General features: G+C 55.0%; 6 protein-coding genes across 6 annotated transcripts; 3 read left to right on the top strand and 3 right to left on the bottom strand.

Moving 5' to 3' along the window:
- Positions 1-273: 273 nt before the first annotated feature.
- BO87DRAFT_377727 (IFRD domain-containing protein) lies at positions 274-2,654 on the top strand. The gene is made up of 2 exons (XM_025623622.1): positions 274-960; positions 1,094-2,654. The coding sequence occupies exons 1-2, from the start codon at positions 770-772 to the stop codon at positions 2,337-2,339; spliced, it is 1,437 nt and encodes a 478-aa protein (XP_025478602.1). The 5' UTR covers positions 274-769; the 3' UTR covers positions 2,340-2,654.
- A 36-nt stretch (positions 2,655-2,690) lies between these two features.
- Positions 2,691-6,370, bottom strand: BO87DRAFT_93864 (oxysterol-binding protein related protein OSH3). The gene is made up of 3 exons (XM_025629686.1): positions 6,284-6,370; positions 6,004-6,206; positions 2,691-5,932 (listed from the first exon to the last, which is right to left on the bottom strand). Exons 2-3 carry the CDS (start codon positions 6,039-6,041, stop codon positions 3,022-3,024), a joined length of 2,949 nt encoding a protein of 982 aa, XP_025478601.1. The 5' UTR covers positions 6,042-6,206; positions 6,284-6,370; the 3' UTR covers positions 2,691-3,021.
- An 841-nt stretch (positions 6,371-7,211) lies between these two features.
- Positions 7,212-11,686, bottom strand: spt6 (chromatin-remodeling histone chaperone SPT6; the record flags this gene model as incomplete). The annotated part of the gene is made up of 4 exons (XM_025619528.1): positions 7,212-7,462; positions 7,543-11,191; positions 11,265-11,438; positions 11,513-11,686. The coding sequence occupies 4 exons, from the start codon at positions 11,684-11,686 to the stop codon at positions 7,212-7,214; spliced, it is 4,248 nt and encodes a 1,415-aa protein (XP_025478600.1).
- Positions 11,687-13,046: 1,360 nt separating this feature from the next.
- On the top strand, positions 13,047-14,859 carry ste7 (MAP kinase kinase Ste7; the record flags this gene model as incomplete). The annotated part of the gene is made up of 4 exons (XM_025619529.1): positions 13,047-13,334; positions 13,411-13,568; positions 13,636-14,173; positions 14,242-14,859. The coding sequence occupies 4 exons, from the start codon at positions 13,047-13,049 to the stop codon at positions 14,857-14,859; spliced, it is 1,602 nt and encodes a 533-aa protein (XP_025478599.1).
- Positions 14,860-15,998: 1,139 nt separating this feature from the next.
- BO87DRAFT_93823 (uncharacterized protein) lies at positions 15,999-18,657 on the bottom strand. Its single transcript, XM_025629685.1, has 2 exons — positions 16,566-18,657; positions 15,999-16,491 (listed from the first exon to the last, which is right to left on the bottom strand). The coding sequence occupies exons 1-2, from the start codon at positions 18,551-18,553 to the stop codon at positions 16,104-16,106; spliced, it is 2,376 nt and encodes a 791-aa protein (XP_025478598.1). The 5' UTR covers positions 18,554-18,657; the 3' UTR covers positions 15,999-16,103.
- A 1,171-nt stretch (positions 18,658-19,828) lies between these two features.
- Positions 19,829-21,227, top strand: BO87DRAFT_377722 (RPAP1 family protein). The gene has a single exon (XM_025623621.1). It carries the CDS (start codon positions 20,053-20,055, stop codon positions 21,157-21,159), a length of 1,107 nt encoding a protein of 368 aa, XP_025478597.1. The 5' UTR covers positions 19,829-20,052; the 3' UTR covers positions 21,160-21,227.
- The last annotated feature ends 66 nt before the right edge of the window (positions 21,228-21,293 follow it).

Below are 21,293 nucleotides of genomic sequence, written 5' to 3'. Positions count from 1 at the left end.
AATAATGGGTGTGTGTAGTAGAGTTTCACCGAGACTAACTGATTACCATCCTCTTCTGTCTATTCTTTCATCTTGTGATGCCTTCAACTTTTGCCTTTTTGGGGCTGATAAGCAAAGACCCCGCATCACGTGGCGATAACAGGGCTGATTATTGGTAGATCCAAAGAGAGTTAAGATAAAAAGAAGGGATTCACGCAAGAATGCAAGTAAAGGAGATCAGAAGATAAGAAATCAAAAGTAACCAAGCAGAAGCAAGAGTAACACCAAACAATTCAGGGATCCGAGCGAGGGTGGCGTTGATCAGGAGGGGGCGTGACCAGTTGGCTGCCGCACAATTATTATTATTATTATTATTCTTTCTGGTGTTATTCTTATTCTGGATTCCTTCACTCATTCTTTCTCTCTTCTTACCTTCTTCACTTCCATCTCTTCATCCACCCATTGGGGATTTTCCATCCAACACTCTTGCTTTCTTCCAGCCTTACCATGTCCTTCGTCTCAGAATCACTCTTTCTACTGTCTACCATTACCTTTACCATACCCTCAGTATAGCCGACCGGGTTCTGCCGGCCACACTTGGTGTTGCCTTGTTCCTAGTAGTACAAGTTCATACTTGTTTCTACATTCCGGTCTCCCCTTTGGCTTATTCATAGCAAAAACAATTCTCGGATACATTATCCCGCATTTTCCCCCGTGAAAATTCTTCTTGCATTTAGCAATCTTCTCTCTGCAATCACTACCCAGCTGGTCGACATTGCGCGCATCCATCATGCCGGACCTGCGTCGTCAAGTGTTGGAGAGTGGCAAAACCATCTCTCGTAAAGCTGCTTCCCGCGAAGGCTCTCGACGAACTTCGCGCGCCAACTCTGCCCAGAATTCCCGCCAGTCCTCTCAGAATCAGAGCCGATATGGATCGGACGAGGAAGATCTTGACAGTCTCAGTGATGATACGGCCATGAGGTGAGCACTCCATAATCACAGCTTTCCCTTCCCTTTAATTTTATTTTTTTGGTTTCCCCCCCAAACGGAATGATGTCATCGTCGTCCATCCCCTCTTGTGTGCTCCGTTACTAATGCGTGTTTTACGACCCAGCATTGGCTCGTTGGACGATCTAACCGACAACCCCGATCTGGACAACCATGATTGGGTTGAGGAGCTTAGGGATGTCATCCAGGATATTCTGGACCGCAAGCGTAGTAGTAATCTGAGTCGCGAAGAGGCCTATGCTGCATTTTGCCGACTGGCGAAGTATCACTATGTCGAGGAACAAATTCGCGGTCGCGTCCTCGACTTGGTAGCGGCATTCAACCGCAGTATCAAGTTCGAGACCAGTGTGCGCGAAACGACGCTGGCGCTTCGTGCCGTTGAGCTCCTCGCCATTTCAGCCTACGATAACACGATCTACGAGCATGTCGAGCCCTTGCTGACTCGTACTGTACGAGATTCAACCTCCAACACGGTCAAGGCAGCGGCGATTCACTGTCTGGGCATCTGCACCATCCATGCAGGCGCTAGCGAAGATGGGATCCTCGACCAAATGACGTTCTTCTTGGATATCGCTGCCTCCGACGGGCAGTCGATCGGTGCCGGGGACGACGCAGCCAGCGTTGTTGCTGCCCTGCAAGAATGGGGCGTGCTCGCGACCTATATTGACGATCTTGAAGGCGAAAGCGAGGACGCCGTGCAGATCTTCATGGACCAGCTGAACAGTGGTGATTCGGCCGTCCAAATAGCTGCCGGCGAGAACATCGCGCTCTTGTACGAGAAGAGTTACACCCCACAGGAGGACGATGATGACGAGGAGGATGAGGATGAAGAATCGGAAGAGGAAACATTTTTGTCTGGGGGTCGCGGCAACGGCCCCAAGTTGATCAAGCGCTACAACGCCTACCACAACACGCACGAGCTTGAACAGCAACTCCAGTCGCTGGCCAAAGTCCACAGCAAACGGATCAGCAAGCGCGATAAAAAGAGTCTACACAGCAACTTCGCCTCCATCCTAACGACGGTGGAGAATCCCCGACGGGGACCTATGTACAACACCGCTATCGACCAAGACACCAACCGCCACTACGGCAGCAAGCTGACGGTCAAGATCGGCCGACAGGGCGTGATGAACATCGATCGCTGGTGGAAATGGACGCGGCTGAGCTCGCTTCGACGCACCCTGCAGGGCGGTTTCGCGGCGCACTACTACCAAGGCAACCGCGCCGTGCTGGAAAGCCTTCCGGTGATCATGCGCATGGACACGCCGTCGGACCGAGGGTATGCCAAGCGCACGGCCAAACATCGGGATAGTCGTCGGTGGGCGGTCCACGAGGCCTCGGACGAGGATTAGAGAAGCCATGTGACACATACATCACTTGTTTTACTGGGTTTTTAAGTTTGATTCCCTGTTGCGTTAGATTTATTGCAGCGGGTGTTTTGTGAAGTCTTCCCTGTTTTAATGCATTTGACTTTGTACCCCGTTTCGAGAACACAGAACAGACGTGAATATCACGGTATCTCGCAGTGTGATAGAAACGAATAAAAGCATACATTCCGTCCATACATACTTGACTATAACTATGTATAGGAATCATTTTCAGTTATTGCTATATGATATTTTCAGTTAACTAGTGTATATAATGCTGACTACGTTACTATTCACTAACTATTCAATACATAACTTAATCTCAATCCATGACGGCATCAATAGTAAGACCCAATTAGTCGGCACTGCTTTTTATATGTCAATAGTAAGTAGTTGAATAAGAACAAGAATATATCCCATCTCATTACACGCACATTAAATGAGGCAGCAAATGAATAAATAGTTAATAAATCGATAGATAAGCGTACACCGAGAGTGTTATAAGTTGAGTAGAATTCACTACTTTTCCCCCTTATATCCTCTATAGTATACCACCCACCACCACACTCCCGCTATACTTCACGAATAGTGTTCCCATCACATCACATATAAATAAAAATAAAATCTGACAACCACATGCACCCGTAAGATAAAAGCGCTAACACAATTACTTCGTAAAAACTGGCACCACGCCCGTCCAGGCGCCCTTACTCCGTTCCTCCCAGTATCCTTCCTTCCCAGACTTCAGTCGCCACACGGATTCATCTCCCGGTGCCTCATCTACGGGAGTGAACCACCGCGGTGTCCAAGATTCGCCTGCGGCTTCCATCTCGCGACGACGAGCGCGCTGACCCTCTTCCAATTGGACCTTGACTGCCTCGGCTTGGTCGACGTCGCCGTCTTCGAGGGCGCGCTGGTCCGGACGAAGTCGGGAGTCTGTGACGGGGAGTTTGCCGTCCTCGATGGGAGTGACCTCGTTCAAGGTCGCCGCGAAGGCAGTGAGACCGTAGTGTTTGGGCGCGTTGGGGACCAGAGGTCCGGCGCTCCAGATGGTTCCCGAGGGGTTGCCGTTCTTGGTGAGGTCGAGGGAGGAGGTCCAGGTGCCGGTGAGACCCAGAGGCAGGTCGCGGCCGGAGGGGTCCGTGGACTTGGTGCTGACTTCTTCGCTGCGGCCGGAGAACATGCCGCCGGCTTTGAAGGTGGAGAGGGAGCGGTGACCGGTAGTTTCGTTGACGACGACCATTTCACCGACAGGCTCGACGTATTTCTCGCCGGCGATGATGTTGCGGAGGAACGAAGTGGCCTGGGCCCAGCTGAAGTGTTCGCCAGTGGTGTGGAGGGTCAGGCGCATCTTGCCTTCGGTGATGATTTCGGCGGATTTACCCCAGAATTTCTGCGTCGGCATGGGGGATTGGGTAAGGCTCCAGTCTTTGCTGTCGGCTTGGTAGGCAAGCTGGACAGGGCGATGCGAAACCTTTTCGGCGATGAAGCGGAAGCCAAGGTCTTCACGGACGAGCTCGTAGGTCTCGCCAAGCATGGGGTTGAAGGGTTTGCGAATGGCGCGCTCGCGGATCCGGTTGCTGGAGATGGGAGAGAGGGCAAATGCGGTCACGTACATGAGGCGTTCAACGGGGTCGGAGGCGCTGGCGGCGCGGTCGAGCAGGGTGGAATACTCCATAACTTCGGCGGCACGCTGGAGCAGCGACAGGGGCTCGTTGGAGGAAACAGGCATGGATATCTGCGACAGGTCCTTGCCGACATTCTTGCGGAGGAAGCCAATTAGACTGGGCGGCATGACTGTCGGCGCCGTGATGTTGGCACGACGCTTCACGGGGCTGAGTGGGAGCGGCGTGAGCGCTTTAGGGTGCCCGGGGAAGAGCGGCGAGTATTGATCGTGTCCAGCAGGCGCCTCGTCGGCCTCGTCCTCACTGTCAGAGGGAGCGTCGTTGACCATGGGTTCTTCTTCCACCTTGGGTTTCGAATCCCATACAGTGTGGTCGGAGGCGTTGTCGGCCGCTGCCTCGTCGTCGCTGTCGCCCTTGATTGTGAGAAGCGCTTTACCGTCATCGGCATCGAAGAACTCCTGAGAGACATCAGACTCGAAGCTGCGCCGCGCCTGCACGGTCGCGCCGGGAGGGTGTCGTCGCTGCTTGCTTTCGGAGATGAGGGTCGAGAACTCGCTGACGACCTGGTCCAGGTCACGCAACACGGCCATAAGATGTTCATGAACCTCCTCCATGGGATCCGGGGGGCTGGCGATGCTGCTGGGCTTGCGATCGCCCGCCAGGGATGCCGTGTCAAAGGCGCCCGGCACAGCCAGCTGCGAGGACATGGAGGCCATGGTCGTGGTGCGCTTGACGCCGGGCTGCGTGGCCGTACTATTCTTGCGCTTCCAGAACGGGCGTTTGGAGTCCCCGGACTCGTCTCCATTCAGGTCCGTCGGCGTGCGATGCGGGCTGGGCGAGCGACCGCGGGGTCTCTCCGCGACATTGCCGCCCAGGTACTTGGGGTCAGTGTCCTTGGCCAGGCGCCGGACAGCATCGCGCGATCCGGATACCTTGCTCACAAGGCCCTCGACCCGCTCCCATTCCCTTTCCTCGACGGGGTTCGGGGCGACACGCTGAGAGGGCACACGTAACAAGGGTTCGGACGGCAAGGTGGTTTCGTCGGTGGCGGTAGCAGGAGTCTTGGAGGACGGGGCGGAGGCCCGCTCCAGCGCCCGCTTCCAAGCGGCGAACTCCTGGTCATTGTTGGCGCGAAGGTGCCAGACTTCGGTGCCGGAGTCTATGGAAATCTCGCGCGACTTCTCGTTGCATGCGACCGCAGCCAACGACAAGGGGATGGAACCGCGGAGCGCGGCAGAATTCCGATCGTGGTAGTAAGACAAGGTCGACGAGGTATAGTCGAGGGAGAAGAAGCGACGCGCCCAGCCCTGATGGCGCTTCCGCCGTCGCTTCTGAAGCAGGCCCGTATAGGTATTGAGCGAGTCGGGGTCGCTGGCGAGAGGCGGCGGCTGAGCGACGCTGTTGCCCCGTCGGCGGGCAGCCAGGGACTTTCCGGATTCAGCGGTATCGGACCGTATGGGGTGGCTGGAGGCATGAGGGACGGGAACTGACTGTGGTGGGAGGGCGGTTGGGTAGGTGAGCAGGGCGAGAGTGACGGTTTTCGAGAGTTGCTTGGAGAAGGTATTGTCAAAGACCAGGGCGTAGTTCCCACCTTCGTTGGCGGGCACGTCGTAGGTACCGCGGAAGATGCGTTCGGCCTCGCATTTGCCGATCCATTGGATCTGCTTAAGGCCAATGCCTGTCAGCTTGTCAATGACGGAGGCATTGGGTCGCGAGGCCGCAGTGCCAGCGGTCGCGGGCAGGTTCTCATTAGAATCGGCGTTGGGGGAATCGGTGGCAGGTAAGTTGGTGTTGGAGCCCAGAACGGCCGAATGGCCGGGATGCTTGAAGATGCCGAAGTTGATGGACTTCTTGTGCGGTTGGATGCTCCAGGAGATGGTGTGGGCGGGCTTGACCGATACCCAGCGGACAAAGTAGGACTGTAGAGAGGGGCAACAACAGAGACAGGAGTTAGTCCAATGCCATCAATCAATTCAGCGTGTCATGCATCCATCCCCTCCGCCCCCTTACTTCCGTGTCAACATACCTTGCTGTGGATCTCCAGCTCCTCCATGGCCGCCATCGTTGCGCGAGTGGCCCTTGTTTAGGTGGGGGGAAATGGGAAAGACGACAATGAGGGGGAGCAATTGAGAAGATGAGGAACAAAACCAAGTGGGAGATGGATCTTTTAAAAAGTCGGAGGATTGGCGAAGGAGCTGAAACAAAAAGGAGGGAATGATGGATCAGGCTGAGGCTCAGCTGTACGTCAGCCACGAGGCAGGGCAAGAAGCAAGCAGAAGTGGCAGCAGAAGCAGCAGATCTTACCAGTCATGCAGCAGCCCGGCTCACGTTGGATTGCGGGAACGATCGGATAAGGAGACACGGGCCAGAAGTGAACTGTGGGATGAAGGGTCAAAGAGTGACGACAGAATGCGGGTATTTTAAGGAAAAAGGAGGGGCGGTGGAGGATGAGGAGGGGAAGACGGTAAGAAGTAGTTGTTGTTGTTGTTGAAGTAATTGAAGTAGAGGTAAGTAAGGTCAAGGAGAAGGGGAAGAAGGAGGAGGTGCGGAGAAGCCGGACCCTAAACACTTTCCACTCTTCTCCTCCCTCTCTCCAAGACCGGCCGAGGGACAACTTAAACCAAACAATTGGCCTTTGAAGGGGATGAGCAGCTTGTGTCCGGTTCACATGAAAGTGTCAGAGACTGAGCTCAATAGTAAGTCTCTAGTCCATCTCCGGCTACTGATGATCTGGTTCCTGGTGGATCCATCCAGTTTCCCTTTTACCTTTTTATTCTCTCGTTTTCTGGAATTCCTCGGAGTTTCACGGAAAATTAATGCGTCAGGGGCAATCAATACTGGAGATATATCTACTACTAAGAATGCTAAATTTATAGTTCAGACAGTAATAGTTGATCCCAATGCAATGCAATCAATTCATGTTTAATTCTCTTTTAGTCCCCAGCAATTAATCGTTTCGAACCCGCAACCATGAGATGCTACGCGGATGCTAAATCAACACTCTGTCTTATGAGAGAACAAGAGAGAGAGAGAGAGAGAGAGAGAGAGGTAGAGGAAGAATAGAAGTCAAGAAAATACACAGGAGAAAAAAAACCAAGCATCCCGACCTCATCCAGTAATCAACGATAAAAAGAGATAGAACGTCCCGAGGAATATTACACACAGTATACAGAAGGAAAGAAAAAAAAAAAAAAAGGAAAAGAAACCATCACCATCACCATCACCATCACCTTCACCGCCGCTTGCCGGCCTGCATGTTGGTGAACAACAACTTGAAGCCATTGCACAGAGCCCGCATGTCCGGGTATGGGTTGCGCTGCAGCTCATATCCTTGAGGAATCACCTTCACTGGCCAGCTGTGCAGCGGCGCCTTCTCTCCCGCCTTGAAGCACAGGAAGAAGTAGCCCGCATGTTTGGGATCGATGCAGAAAGCGTAGGCCGACCGCCGGGGGTTAGCCTTGGTGTATGTTTCCAACCAAGAGTCTAGAAAAAGAGAATAGACGTTAGTGACCATCACAAACATAAACTAGCCCTAAACAATATGAAGAAAGAGAATGACTTACAGGTGGCGTCCTTGTTGCCGTCCTGGTACTTCTCATGCAACATCATCTCATCCACCTTCTTGGTCATCGCCTTGACGTGGTTGAAAATCAAATCGTCCAGATCACTGTATGTGTAGCGTCCGCCCACCTTCAGCGTGCGTCCCACGGAGAATTCGTTCTCCTTGTCCAGCTCCAGCACGTCAATATGCTGGAAGATGCCGTCCGACACCTTCCATGTCACCGCCAGATGGTCCGGTCCCTTGGACGACGGCCGGATCACCACATCTCCCCGGCTCTGCGACCCCAGGAACTCCTCCGCCTGCGTCGAGTTGAACGGCCGGAACATCGGATGCTTGATCACTCGCATCGTCCGTCCGCCGCTCTGCGTCTTCTCCTGCTGCGCTTCTCGGTCCTGCGCCTCCTGACGGTCATCCCACTCCCCTTGCAGTCGGTCCGGCGTCCGCAGCACCGGCCGGCTGACTTGCTCCTCCCGCAGCGAGACATTGCACAGGAAATTCTTGCGGTTCAGGAAGAGCACCTTGGCCGGTAGCGTCTGGTGGACCTGGTACAGCGCTCGCACGGGGATATCATACCGGTCGGTCAGCTCCGACTCGGGCACCAGTGCGTCAATTCCGCAGTCCAGCTTGCCGTCAATGTGATCGTCTGTGATCCGCTTGATGGAGATGGGCACCACCATACCCTCCGACAACGTGTCTGCTGTCTCACCAGTGAGCATGGTGAAGATGTCATCCGTGCTGAGGAAGACGAATTGCTTCCGGAGTTCCTCGTACGGCTGTTGCAGCTCCGCCCGGATCGTCTCTAGTGTCGCTCGCTTGCGCTGGTTCAGGTTCCTCTCCAGTTGCTCGGCGTACTCCTCTAGAATCAGGTCGTTCACACGATCCTGTGCCTCCTCGCGGAACAGTTTGCGTACAATCGCACCTGGTCCATTCTCGTCTGTCTCCGCCTTGATATCCTCTTCATCCAGTTCCAGCGCATCAGCCGCCATCTTACGCGCAATATCGTAGTCTTCGGGGTGTACACGAGTGTTGTCCAGCGGATCCGCATCCGGATCGGCGTTCTCAAAGTCAATGTACAAGAAGCTGGCGCAGTTGTTCCACACCTTCACACCCATGGCCGGATACTGGGCATTCACACCCAGCAGCTCCGCCCGATTGTTGACCACGCCGCCGTTCATGTTCACAATCTTGAGCAGGTGTGCCGCCTTACGGGGTCCCAGACCACAGACGTAGGGCAGGAGGTTGGCCGTCGCCGAATCCGTGACGGCTTCGTTGATGTCCACACCCACCAGATTCACCATGTCCACCAGCGCCGTCTCCAACTGCTTCAGCAACAGATCCTGAGAGACGAGCTGCTGGCCCGGCTTGAACTGGATGGACACGATGTCCCGGCCCAGAGATGCGTACTCCTTCAGCGGGCTCTGCAGGTACTTGGCCAAGGCCACACAGTAATGCGTCAAGGGGGCGAAGCTAGGGTGGTCCTTCTTCGCACGCTCGCTGTGCTGGTAAAGTCGGGCAACCTCGTCATTGACAATCACCACCTCCAAACGGTCGCTGACTTCGTCATCGCGATCGTCGGTGTAAAGAGCGCCGCGCAGGTCTTGCCGCTCCACGACCTCGGTCAGCAGCTTATACAGGCGACGGGTCTCCGGAGACATGCCGGACACACCGATGACATCGGGACGCCGACGCTTCACAAGTTCGGTGAAGGCGGCAACATCCTTGCCGTCGGCAATGTTACGGTCGCGATCGCCAATGGAGAGGTCTGTAAACTTTCCGTTTTCCAGCACACGTCCATCCTCTTCGATGTAGGCCCAGTGGATGGGCTCGCGTCCGACGATGCCGGTACCAGTGGACAGAGCCAGCACGCGCGGCACGGTACCCAAGATCATACCCTTAGGCTTGTAGGGGGCCTGATCCAGTCGCTGGGAGAACGCCTCGCGACACTCCTTCGCCACATGGTTCTCACATTCCTGACGGATATTTTCCTTGACGCTGCGATTGATCAGCCGCTCGAGCTTGCCGAGGGCCAGATCCAGCACATCACGACGCGTGCGGTTCCAGACGTCTGCCAGTTCACTGTAGTTGTCCGACTCGATGTCCTGGTAGAGGCGTTGGCGGAAGTGGTCAAAGTTCTCAAAGCGGACCTTCACTTCCACCAAACCTTCCTCTTCGGCCTTGAGCATACGAAGATACAGCTCGGGCCGACGGGCAATGTCGCTAAGTTGCTGGTTCCGTAGGTACTTGAATTCGTAGTACGGGTGCTGCTCGTCAATGCGGCGCAGACCCTTCTCGGTGCGGAAGCAGTCCACTGCGCCATTCATGTAGTACGCTTGGCGGACGACCTTGCGCATCTTGGGGCTCATCACGATCTCCTCTGCGAACATGGTCTTCGCGGCCTTGACCACATGCGACGAGTTGGAGAAGTCGTTGTCAAGGAACGAATCCGCCAACTCATCCGGCTGCTCCGCGGGATCTTCGGTGTACTGGCGGCGGCCTTCCTTCAGGGCATTCTGGGCAAACGCATCTGCAGTGATACCGAAGGCGCGGACGAGGCCGTAGGCCTTGCCATTCCGGACGCGCTCGAAGAACGTCTTGCTGGACGCTTTCCGGCGCTGGGTTTCCCCGTTTGCTTCCCCGTTCATGAGCGTCATATCCCTCAGCTGGGATGCATACTGGAAATGGATGTAGTCCTGAATATCCTGTAGCTCCTCCATCGTCACCGCGGTTGGGAGCATCTCCTCCACAATGGTATCATTCACGCTGAAGAGGCTCTGTAAGTTGTCAAAGGTCTTCTGGATCGTAGTGCGCTTTTCCACGAGCGCCTTGAACTTGAGATCATGGTCGAAGATGTCCCAAAGATCGGTCATGTTCAGGAGCTTTTCCGCCTTGATGGTGTACTGGGAGGCGTCCCCATCATGGCCCGCTCCATCCACGGCCACCTTGGCCGCGTGAATCATGTAGTCCTTCCGGTGCTGGAAGATGAACGGCACTTCCCAATCGTCAGTGACCAGGAACTCCAGTACCTTGGCCACTGAGCGCTGGAAGGGCTCCCGTAGTTCAGGCTCGATCCGCTTCTTGAGGAGCATCAGGTTGGAGATCCAGGCTGCCTCTTCCCGGAACTGGTCTTCAGTCAGCACTACGTTCCGGTAGGGCTTGCGGGCGATTTGGTGTCGTTCGGGTTCGTCCAGCAGACGAATCTGGTTATCTTCCTCCGTCAACATCTTCTCGGCCAGCTGTGATGGCTCGAAGACATCCTTCAAGTCCAAGTGCTTTTCCTCATCCACTTCCTGCTCCTGCTCTTGTTCCTCCATTTCCAAAGCGAACAAATACTCGTTGCCGTCTCCGAACGCAGCGCGCATATCTTCGAGGGCGTTCTCGTCCAAGCCGGTCGCATCGGTGACGCCTAGACCTCCCTTGGAGGTACGAGTAACTTCCAAGTCTTCCCGTTCTCGCTGAATTTCCTCATCGGAGAAAACATCCTCTTCAATGAAGTCGTCCATTTCATCGTGCATGTGTCTCCGGTGACCGGACCTCCCGTAGTCGGCAGCGGGCTCTTCATCTTCATCGGAGTTGAAAATATCGTCAATGCCCTGGGACGCTTGTCGGAGATCGCGATCCTTGTGACCACGCTTAAGACGTTTGAACTTGGGCTGGGATACTAGTTAGAATCGCCCCTGTGCAAAGGTAGATAATCAGTGGGGGCAATAAATGAGGTGAACATACTTCTCCAGCAGAAGCTGACTGGAAGCTCGGGTTGAGTTCCCCAATGAGCTCCAGATCTTCCTCATCCAGATGTTCATCTTCGCGTTCGCGATCCCTTTGCTTTCGTTTCTCCCGTCGGCGCTCGGCGCGCTCCTCTATTTCCTCGTCCTCGTCGACAATGAAACCTTCGCGGACCTAAAAGTGGGTCAGTACGGGGTACATTGAATAAAGTAAAATTGGCGCATGATTGAACACAGAGGAGGACATACGGCGCGAGCGGCCTCCTCATCGTCGTCATCATCCTCATCCTCTTCACTGGAGTCGTAGTTGTTGTTGGTGCCAGCACCCTCGCGGACTTCGCCATCATAGTCATCGGCAAGCTCCTCCTCATTCTCATCGTCGTCAATCATGGCCTCCCCCTCGACCAGATCGCGAGCGCTCATCTTCGGTTCTTGATGTGTTGGTGGACTAAAAGGTCGGGAAATAAGAAAAAGGGTGGATGGATGCAATCTGCGGAGACCGATTTGGGGGAGAGGAGTCGTTGAAGGAAACGAGTCACGACAAGAAGAACCGCCACAAGAGACGGTCACTCACAGAAGGTGGCCAAGCAGGAGGTTGGAAAGAAATGAAGAAAGGATGAGAGAGAATCTGGGCGGCTTTGCATGGACGAGACGAGATCCGATGGCTTGCAGCAAAGAGACGCTGTGGCGCGGGCACTGCTTCACCGCCCGCCGGAGCTGTGGCTGGAGAAAGAGCTCTCACGTGGAGACACTAGCCTGTTAAGGGCTAGTACTTAGGGGAGAGGGAGAACACCATTGACGCAGATTGATAGGGGTCATGTGATGTGTTATACCCCTCGCTGAAACACTTCTTCTTTTTTTTTTTTTTTTTTTTTTTTTTTTTTTCATTCTACAAACACATGAATACAAAATAATAGTCATAGATTCGAGAGGGTGGCTGGAGTGGACTGATCCCCTTCTCAACCCCTGTGCTGTGTTAAGGGTGAATAACTGGATGGAGAACAATAGGTTAGGTCTATCTACCCTATGACTTGCCAGACAAAGAGTGAAATGATAGACGGCGCCAACTCCCATCGCTTGTTTCAGCGGTCGTCACTAGACAGACCCGGTCGCTCTATCTTTGTTTCGGATTTTTCCCTGAATAGAAGAACTTTCTAAAAAAAAATCATCGTGTTGGTTTCCGAAAGCTGTAGACCTCGTGGCAGGAAAAAAAGAGGATAATCAATAGTTAATACAAGCGTGTGCCTGGTTCCACTACTTTGATCTCCGCCCCAACTTTCTCCTCCTCACGGCGTCCCTCCAAAGCACGCCAAACCCAACTCCGACCATCTCCCTCCAACACCATCCTTTCTCACTGGATCAAGTCGTCGGTTTGAGGAGCACTCACTCACTTTCTCACCCTCATCCCCTGTCGAACCCTCCAACGAATTTCAGCGCCCATAAACGCCACCAAACCGGGGTGATCAAGTCCACCACCAAAGAACACCCCCCACCTGCGCTCTCTCCCGAACCTCACGGCGCTTGTCCGGTGTCTCAGTGTCCAATAACTCCCCCGCCGCTGCTGGCTCAACGGTCGGACACTCGTCGACTTTTTTTATCCTGTTTTCCTGACTAGCAAACTCCTCCTCCAGGAATCTTGGCCATAAATTCGATCGTGAGACGGTACTTTTTGCTTGGAACTGCTTCGTTTCCTATACCTGTCGCTGTATTCCTCCTTCTCTCCCCACCGTCTCTCCCCTCTATCCCAAGTCACGGTGCGCACTATCGCTCCTGTGACACAACCATGGCCGATCAATTCAAGGCGCGAACACTCAAGCGCAAGAACGTTAAAGGCCTTGCCCTGAACGCAGCCCCGAAGCCCGCCGCCAATAACTCCGATGGTGATTCTCAGGTTCCAGGCGCCATTGGAAATGCCGACAGCAACCGCACCGATACCCTGGAGATCGGTCTCGAGTTCCGTCTCGACCTGCGTAGCGAGGACTTGGTTACTCTGAAGGAGCTGGGCGCTGGAAATGGTGGTACGGTCTCAAAGGTCATGCACGCCTCCACGAAGGTGGTCATGGCTCGAAAGGTGCGTGCCTTCTGGGGACCCTCGTCGTCCGTGCTTTGCCGTAGACCCGGCATATATGCTGACTCCATCATCCTAGATCATCCGTGTCGACGCAAAGGAAAATGTGAGAAAGCAGATCTTGCGGGAGCTCCAGGTTGGACATGACTGCAATTCCCCCCACATTGTCACCTTCTATGGTGCCTTCCAGAATGAAGCCAGAGATATTGTCTTGTGTATGGAGTACATGGATTGCGGGTAAGGGAGCCGCTGCCTATCTTCTTTATCTGTTGGTTTCAAGCTAACCTGGACCCTTGTATGATAGCTCGCTCGATCGCATATCCAAGGACTTTGGTCCCGTGCGGGTAGACGTGTTGGGCAAGATCACCGAGTCTGTCCTGGCCGGTCTGGTGTATCTGTACGAAGCTCATCGTATCATGCATCGCGATATTAAGCCTTCCAACATTCTCGTCAACTCGCGCGGCAACATCAAGCTCTGCGACTTTGGCGTTGCAACCGAGACAGTCAACTCGATCGCCGATACGTTCGTTGGCACCTCTACCTACATGGCCCCCGAGCGTATCCAGGGTGGTGCGTACACTGTGCGCTCGGATGTGTGGAGTGTTGGATTGACGGTGATGGAATTGGCGGTTGGCCGCTTCCCCTTTGACACGTCGGACTCGTCGGCAGGCGACCGTGCCAGCGCCGGTCCGATGGGCATTCTGGATCTGCTGCAGCAGATCGTGCACGAGCCCGCTCCGAAGTTGCCCAAGAGCGACGCCTTCCCTCCCATCCTGCATGAGTTTGTCGCCAAATGTCTCCTCAAGAAGTCCGAGGAGCGCCCCACGCCTCGCGAGCTTTATGTATGTCCCACCCCTTGTCCGCTTTTGGACTACTGTCTTTTTCCGGATTTGACTGACAGCCGACCTAGGACAAAGATGCGTTCCTGCAGGCCGCCAAGCGGACGCCGGTTGATCTTCAAGAATGGGCCATCAGCATGATGGAGCGACACAACCGCAAGTCGTATCTGGCTCCTCCGCCGCCCAAGTCGCTCAAGGATGAGCCCCCGGCTGCGCGATCTACTCCGTCCCCGAAGCCTCAACCCCAGCCCCAGCCCAGCAGCAAGCCGATGCGCACTCCCCAGTACGCCCCCAGCGACATTCCCTCCAGCGTGGGCCGCAATAGCCCCTCGCAGTACCAGTACAACTATGCCCCCGCAAACCCATCTCCGCGTCCACCCCGGTCGACACGCTCGCCTCCCATCTCTCTCGAGCATCTGTCGTTGGAAGATGAGTACCGCTCCGGCCGTCGACCCTCGCGGACTCCCGTCGGGGGCCCCTCTTCCGGATTGGAACCCCCCATGCATCCGATGGGATCTCGCTCCGCCAGCTCACACAACACGAAGTCGCGAATGCCCCTACAGTCAGCAGTACTGCCCATGCGAAGCACGCCTCCTCCGAACGGACCTCCGCCCCCTGCTCCTGGAAACGGATCCTGGCAACGCCAGCCAAACTCCATGCGCGGGGATCATATGACGGGTGCTGTCTAGACTGCCGGCCCTGTATCCACCATCTCAACTCTCTCCTCAACTCCCTTCACTTCTCTCACCTATTCTCCTATTCCCCCCTCTCCTCTTCTCCTTTTAGAAACTGTGGACGTGACGAACTGACAAACAAATGACACATACCCACAAATACACCGCTACTTGCTTGAAGCATGAACTCTTGAACCATGTATCCCATTCAACCTTACATGATGTATGTCCATGACAAACACACACACACACACAACATTTTTGCATCGGCAAGGCGTATTCATTCATTGGCCTTTATTTTCTTCTTCTTCATCTTCTTCATCTTCCATTTTCTTTCTTCTTCATCTCATTTGTCATATTCCTTTCTGTCAGATATACATACATCCATAGCTTCTATATTTTCTTTATTTTTTTCCATGTCCTTTTTCTTTTCCTTTTTACTTCATCTTCTGTTTTGCATATTCTAGGTTATCTTACCCATCTAGCTGACTGTAAGTATCTTCTTGTGTCATGTCACTCATCTCCGTTGGTCACTGGTTACGTATGTTTCATTGCTCGATGGCATGGAAGAATTTAAGATGGGGATGAATATAACAAGTAAAGTTAGCACGATGCTTTGCCATGATAAATTACGTTACCTGCAATTTGTAGCAAGAGAAATGGTCAATGGTAAAGACTGTTATCTCTGTTTGGAGTAGAGTCATGTCTATGGTTGACTGCTGTTACCGAATGGATTACAGCTTACACTCTCGGAATGAAACAAAGGAACTATGCCTGTCAAATGTTCTGCTTCGTTTTTGTCGCTGGACAGTGAAATAGTATGGGATGAATGATCGTAGAAACACTGCCTATCCGTGGAATAGTCAACAGATAAACATAGAGCAAACGCAGGTCACACAGATACAATTGAGAAGCATAAACACCGCACCGAATCATGCAGGTAGGAAAAGAGGAAATCCCATCACACCATACGAGAGACGTAGAGAATAGCGCCGGGTGGCAAATAAGAAGACAACAAATGTAGACGGCCAGAACCCACACATCCGACATCAAACTGGATGGACCCTTCTACTCATGCCCGTTCATCATTCCCCCTGTAACCCGGAATCCGACGACGCCAACGAAAAGAAAATAATGTAAGGACCAAAAGCACGCACACACTGAGCAGTCCGTCAAACAGGAACAGACATGCCTGGTTCCCAGCACAGGACACTCATGGCGAGACTGAGGAGAGAAAAGAAGATGAGAGAGGGATCGCCCTACTTCATCGCAAGCTCCGATCCACCCACTGGACTGGGGCCCGGAGGAGCAGGGGCAATATTTGGACGCGGCGCCAACTCGACCATGGGGTGCTTGCCTCCTCGAGTGCTGGTCGAACCGCCACGACCGGTAGCACCTCCGCCGCGTCCGTGGGGAGTCCCCGAGGCGGCATTGGCTCTTTCCTGCTCTGCCTGCTGACGAGCAGCTTTGCTGATGCGCGGGCGACGAGTGGTACTGCCGCCTCGTGAGCCTGGGCCCCGAAGGGGAAGACCGGTTTCCTGGGAGATCGGGACCGCAGCGGCCAAAGGCACCTGGTGGGATGTTACAGGCCCCCGGCCCCGACCACCACGTCCACGGCCGCGACCACGCTTGATCGTACCGTCGGCCCTATTCGTAAGCCATTAGCATCTCAGCCAGCACTAAAACAAGGGATTCAACTTCCGAAAGGGTATGGCGCTTACCGTTCTACTTGGACCTTTTCGCCCTCCGGCACCAGCGGCCCACTGTAAACAAAGAACCCATCCTTACTGGCGGCCGCCTGTTCCTGCCAGGCCAACTCACTATCATCCACGAATGGGTCGTCTCGATCATACTCCTCCATCTTCTTCTTACGGCGCTTCTTCTTCCCATCTGCCGGTTCGGCCCCATTCGAGCGAGCGGGCGCGGATGTTGCACCTTCCCCATCCATCTCGCTGTCCCGGTCGACCTCCATGCTCAGATCCTCATCCGCACTCTCTCCTGCGGACAAACCACGTCCACTCGCCTTGTCGTTGCGCTCCAAGGCCGCTCCGGCCGCAGCTACCCGTGCCAGTCGTTCCTTGTGCGCAGCGAGGCGAGGATGTAGGGCCGCGAACCCATATTGCTCCTCCGCTAAACGTGCAAAGTTGATGATTTGATTCCCATGACCTTGGATAGGAACGTGCAGGATGATACTCGGTACCTGGCGGTTACTCGAGTCGCCTGTGGACGAGCCACCATCCACTCCGAAAAGGGCATTGGAGATCAGTCCCGAGCCTTGAGGTAGCGTAGGTGTTTCCTTGGCTGCCTTGGCCGGTTTGGGTGAGGGCGCCTTCGAAGCAGGTACTGTTGAGGGGGTTTTGGCTTCCTTCTTGGTCACCTTAGAGGCTGTCGACGAAGCAGGTGCCTCGGGCTCCACATCCATAGGCGTGGGACCTGGCGAGGGCGGTCGGTTATTAGACGGTGCTGGGGTATGAGGTTCCGAGGCCGATGGGGGAGGGACAGACGGGGGCTTTGGTTCTGGTGCCGACATCCGTGATTCCTGGGGTGGCGGCGGTGCTTGCACGGGTGTGGCATAGGGAGATCGATGGGCATACGGTGAGACTGGTCGTGGAGGTTGAGATTGAGGCTGCGGGTGCGGTTGAGGTTGTGGCGGAGTGGGTGCGATAGATGCGCCCGCGGGCGATGGAGAGTAGCTCGACGCACCGTGAATTGGAGAGCCATAGGGTCGAGGGGCATAGACGGGCGGCGACGAGGCAGCAGGCGGATCAATGATACTAGCAATGGCCGGAGAGGCACTGGCGCGATATGTCGGACGAGGTGAGATAGGGCGGGCCGGGGGACTAAAGGAGGGGCGCCCCGGAGGCGGCGCCGCAGCAGCCAACGCCGGAGTCGGTGCTGGAGCCGGGGCCGGAGACGATGTATCAAAGGCCGACCGTATGGGATCGAAATTTTGACCGCTTGTTCTTTGCGGCGGAGGAGCGGGCGGCTGGGAGTGTGGCCGCGGAGGAGGAGCGGAGGGCATCAGGCCCGGATAAGGTGAGACGAGGGTTGTAGGGGCCACGGATGGCGGTGTTGGATGGGCCGACGGTGGCAAAGACGGGGGGTTCAGGAGACGCGATGTCCCATGAGACATCGCTTCAGAATCTAGTGTTTGTTTCCGCGGGCTCGTTATGGGAGTGCTGGGAGCAGGCGTCGAGGCTGGGGCTAGAGCTGGAGCTGGAGCTGGAGCCGGGGCTGGGGCCGGAGCTGCAGATGCAGCTGAGACTGCAGTGGTAGGAGGACTGGTCGCAGGCCCTTCTGGAACGGCAGCAGGCGCGGGATTCGGTGAATGAGCAGGAGGCGCCGCAACACTGGGGCTTTGGTCGGGGGTGGCAGCCTCCAACTTGGGCCTCTTGCGAGAGTGAGACGCGGCCGAATTGGGCGGGTTAGTAGATGTCGACGACGACTTCTCTCGTTGGCGACGGCTGCCCCGTTTGGGCTCCAGCTTCTCCTCCTTCTCCTTCTCTTTTTCCTTTTCCTTTAATTCTTTCTCCTTGTCCTTTTCTTTTTCTCTAGTTTTGGGGGTTCGGACGGGTTGGTTTCGTTCGAGGTCGGGATCGTCTTCCTTCCTGCGACGCGACCGTCGGGTACGAGTTTCGCGGGCGGGATATTCAATGGAGCGCGACTCGTGTTCACCTGCAGCCGACAAAACAGATGGCTCTGTGGACATGGTGAAGAAGAGAAGGAAAGGGAGGGGAGGGAGCGAAAGGACGAATCAAAGCTGGTGGTCAAGCATCGAGTGAGAGGGCGAGGTTGGTTAGAGGGAGGAGTGGACTGATGGACTGACGTCCTTTGGGTGGTGAGGGTGGTGGTTGTTGGCGGTTGGAGGTGAGGGAGATCTAACCCTTGTACTCAGAACAATAAAACTAGATAACAAGGGAATAGAAAGCCGAATGAATGGAGATGAAGAAGGGTTGAAAGAAGGTGGTGGAGATGGAGAGTGGATGGTGGAGGAGTGGAAAAGTGGATGGCGATGAATGGATTGGGGGAAGAGGAAAGGGAAGAAGGAAGAAAGAGGGAAGGGAGAGAGAAAAGCGAGAGAGTGAGAGAGCGAGAGGAACAGAGAGAGAAGGGGAAGGCCGAGAGGGAGGCAGACCAGATGGGAAACACCGGATCAGCAACTGCAACAAAAGAACAAAAGAACAAAATTGCAAACTAAATGGATGGGGGAAAGGGGGCGCTGTTGTGAGAGACAGAAGCAAGTATACCTTGCTAGATATACATACATACATACAGAAGAGTGCTTTCGATGATGAAGAAAGATGGCAATCCGAAGTGGGCGAAAGCAGCAACCGGGGAAAGCGTGTTTGTATGGCCGGGGTTCCATTCCGGCGGGTGCGCTTCTCGTTCCTTTCTTGGGCCGTTTCGATGGTTCGTTATCGCCTTTAGTTCCCTTCAAGTTGCCTGCTTGCTTGGCCCCTCAATGCACCCCCACCACCATGTGAACGGGGGTCCAAGCAATTGCTCATTGTCGGTAAAATGACCCGGAATCAATTATGTCCCAGAATAATTGACGGACAAGGTTTCGTGCCCGCAAGACTGGGGACAAAACAATCAAGGCAGTGTAAAGTCCCAGTTTCGATATCAGATCGGGTCACCTGATTCAACGTGCTTTACCCAATCGGGGTGGTCAATCAGGTGAACCCACTAATCCTATCTGGTGCTAGTGTACCCCATTTTAGCTTTTGAGCCGCAGCTGAGTCATCCTGCAGTGTCCCTGTGCGGGCTGACTCAATGCTGACTCAGCCGAGCTTCCCGGGGATGGCTTCATTTCCGACGCTTTCGGCAGCTTTTCTTCCCCGCCAAACCCCTCACCAACTCTTCGACGCCATGGCCTTTCGCGGTGAACGTTTCGTCCTCGATCTGGGCTCTGACGATGAGTCCTCGCCAGCGGACACCTACGATGACGCTCAGGGTGCCGCGACCCTCAACATCCCCGGGATGATCGGCGAAATCCGTGAACGCTCCCCCGCCGCAGCCCCCGCCCCGCCTACTCCAAAACCAACCACCACCGGCTTTCCAGCTCATCGCCGGCGGGCTAAACCCTCTACTTTTAAACAGCGACGAGACCCAGCTCCGTCTGCATCTGCATCCGCCTCTGCTTCTACTCCGAGTCCAAAGGACGAGAAAACGGCCATTGCGCAGGAGAATGCGCGGCAACTGGCATCCATGTCGGATGCGCAGATTGAACATGAGCGCCAGGAGCTGATGGAAACCTTGGATACATCTTTACTTGAGCGCTTCCTCCGCCGAGCTCGTATCGATGCCGATGACACGTCCACCACCTCCAAACCCACCCGCGAACAACCTGTCGCTCCTGAACCAGTCCAAGACAAGAGAGCGGAAAAAGAAGACGAAGTTGCTGCATCCGCTCCGCTTTCACCACCACCAGCAACAACAAAGACAGCAGCAACCACCTCAACCACAACCGCCAAACCAACCTCCCCCAACGACTCCTCTCAAGATGACGTCCCACCCACTCAAATCCCCTCCGACCTCCACGCCGCCGCCGAACTGCCCCCCTCAGGCAGCGTCCACTTCCCCGCGCCTCCATCCCAAGCCTCCCCAATGCCCAACCTAGATCCATCTTCTCCCTCCTTCCTCTCCGACCTCCAAACCCACTACTTCCCCAACATCTCACACGACCCCTCCGCCCTCTCCTGGCTCCAACCCCCCTCCGCAGACCCCGAAGACCCAGACTCCACGTCCGCCTACCACCCCGCCAGCAACGCCGAAGCCGTCCACCCAGCCAACCTACGCTTCTCTCTCCTCGGCACGGTGCTCTCCCCTTCAACATCTCTCTCCCTTCCCACGACCCTGGGCCTGCACCATCATGGCAAAGACCCCCACGCAGCGGGGTACACCATTCCCGAGCTGGCTATCCTCAGTCAGTCGACGTTCCCGGCGCAGCGGTGCATCGCGTGGCAGGTTCTCGGGCGGATTCTGTTCCGTTTGGGCAAGGGCCAATTCGGAGAAAGAGGGAGTCCGCTGGTCGAGGGGCTGTGGTCTGTTGTGGAGAAGGAGGGTGTTGTGGCGGGTATGTTGGCTGAGGCGGATGGAGCGACACCTGGGACGGGTTCTGCCCGGCGTGGTGGGCAGGAGAAAGAAGGTGAGGAAGAGAAGGCAAAGGAGAATGCTACTACTGGTGCCGGAGGTACTGGTCGTCGACAACATGCTAGTGCTACTGCGTGGGCCGTCGAGGGTGTCTGGCTTTGGCAGATGGGAGGCGGAGGTGATCGGGGCGTGTTGAAGGAGGGTGCGATTCGGTCTCAGTGATTGTCAACCTGGATCTTGACTTATTAGCGATTTCATGACTAAAAGTTCAATATATTATCAATTATAAAACATGTATCATTGCAGGTCTAAGTAATGCACATATCCTCATAATAATTATCATGACTAGACTATAT

The sequence above is a fragment of the Aspergillus neoniger genome (assembly GCF_003184625.1).
Source record: "Aspergillus neoniger CBS 115656 unplaced genomic scaffold BO87scaffold_21, whole genome shotgun sequence".
Taxonomy (NCBI): domain Eukaryota; kingdom Fungi; phylum Ascomycota; class Eurotiomycetes; order Eurotiales; family Aspergillaceae; genus Aspergillus; species Aspergillus neoniger.
This window is presented reverse-complemented; position numbering and strand designations above follow the sequence as displayed.

Coding starts and splice junctions, on each gene's coding strand:
- BO87DRAFT_93864 (XM_025629686.1), bottom strand. CDS start 6,041: ATGGCGGCCATGGAGGAGCTGGAGATCCACAGCAAGGT. Junction 5,933..6,003: donor CTGGAGATCCACAGCAAGGT/ATGTTGACACGG, acceptor ATGGCATTGGAC/TAACTCCTGTCTCTGTTGTT.
- BO87DRAFT_377727 (XM_025623622.1), top strand. CDS start 770: ATGCCGGACCTGCGTCGTCAAGTGTTGGAGAGTGGCAAAACCATCTCT. Junction 961..1,093: donor AGTGATGATACGGCCATGAG/GTGAGCACTCCA, acceptor TTTACGACCCAG/CATTGGCTCGTTGGACGATC.
- BO87DRAFT_93823 (XM_025629685.1), bottom strand. CDS start 18,553: ATGTCCACAGAGCCATCTGTTTTGTCGGCTGCAGGTGAACACGAGTCG. Junction 16,492..16,565: donor GAAAAGGTCCAAGTAGAACG/GTAAGCGCCATA, acceptor GCTTACGAATAG/GGCCGACGGTACGATCAAGC.
- BO87DRAFT_377722 (XM_025623621.1), top strand. CDS start 20,053: ATGTCGGATGCGCAGATTGAACATGAGCGCCAGGAGCTGATGGAAACC.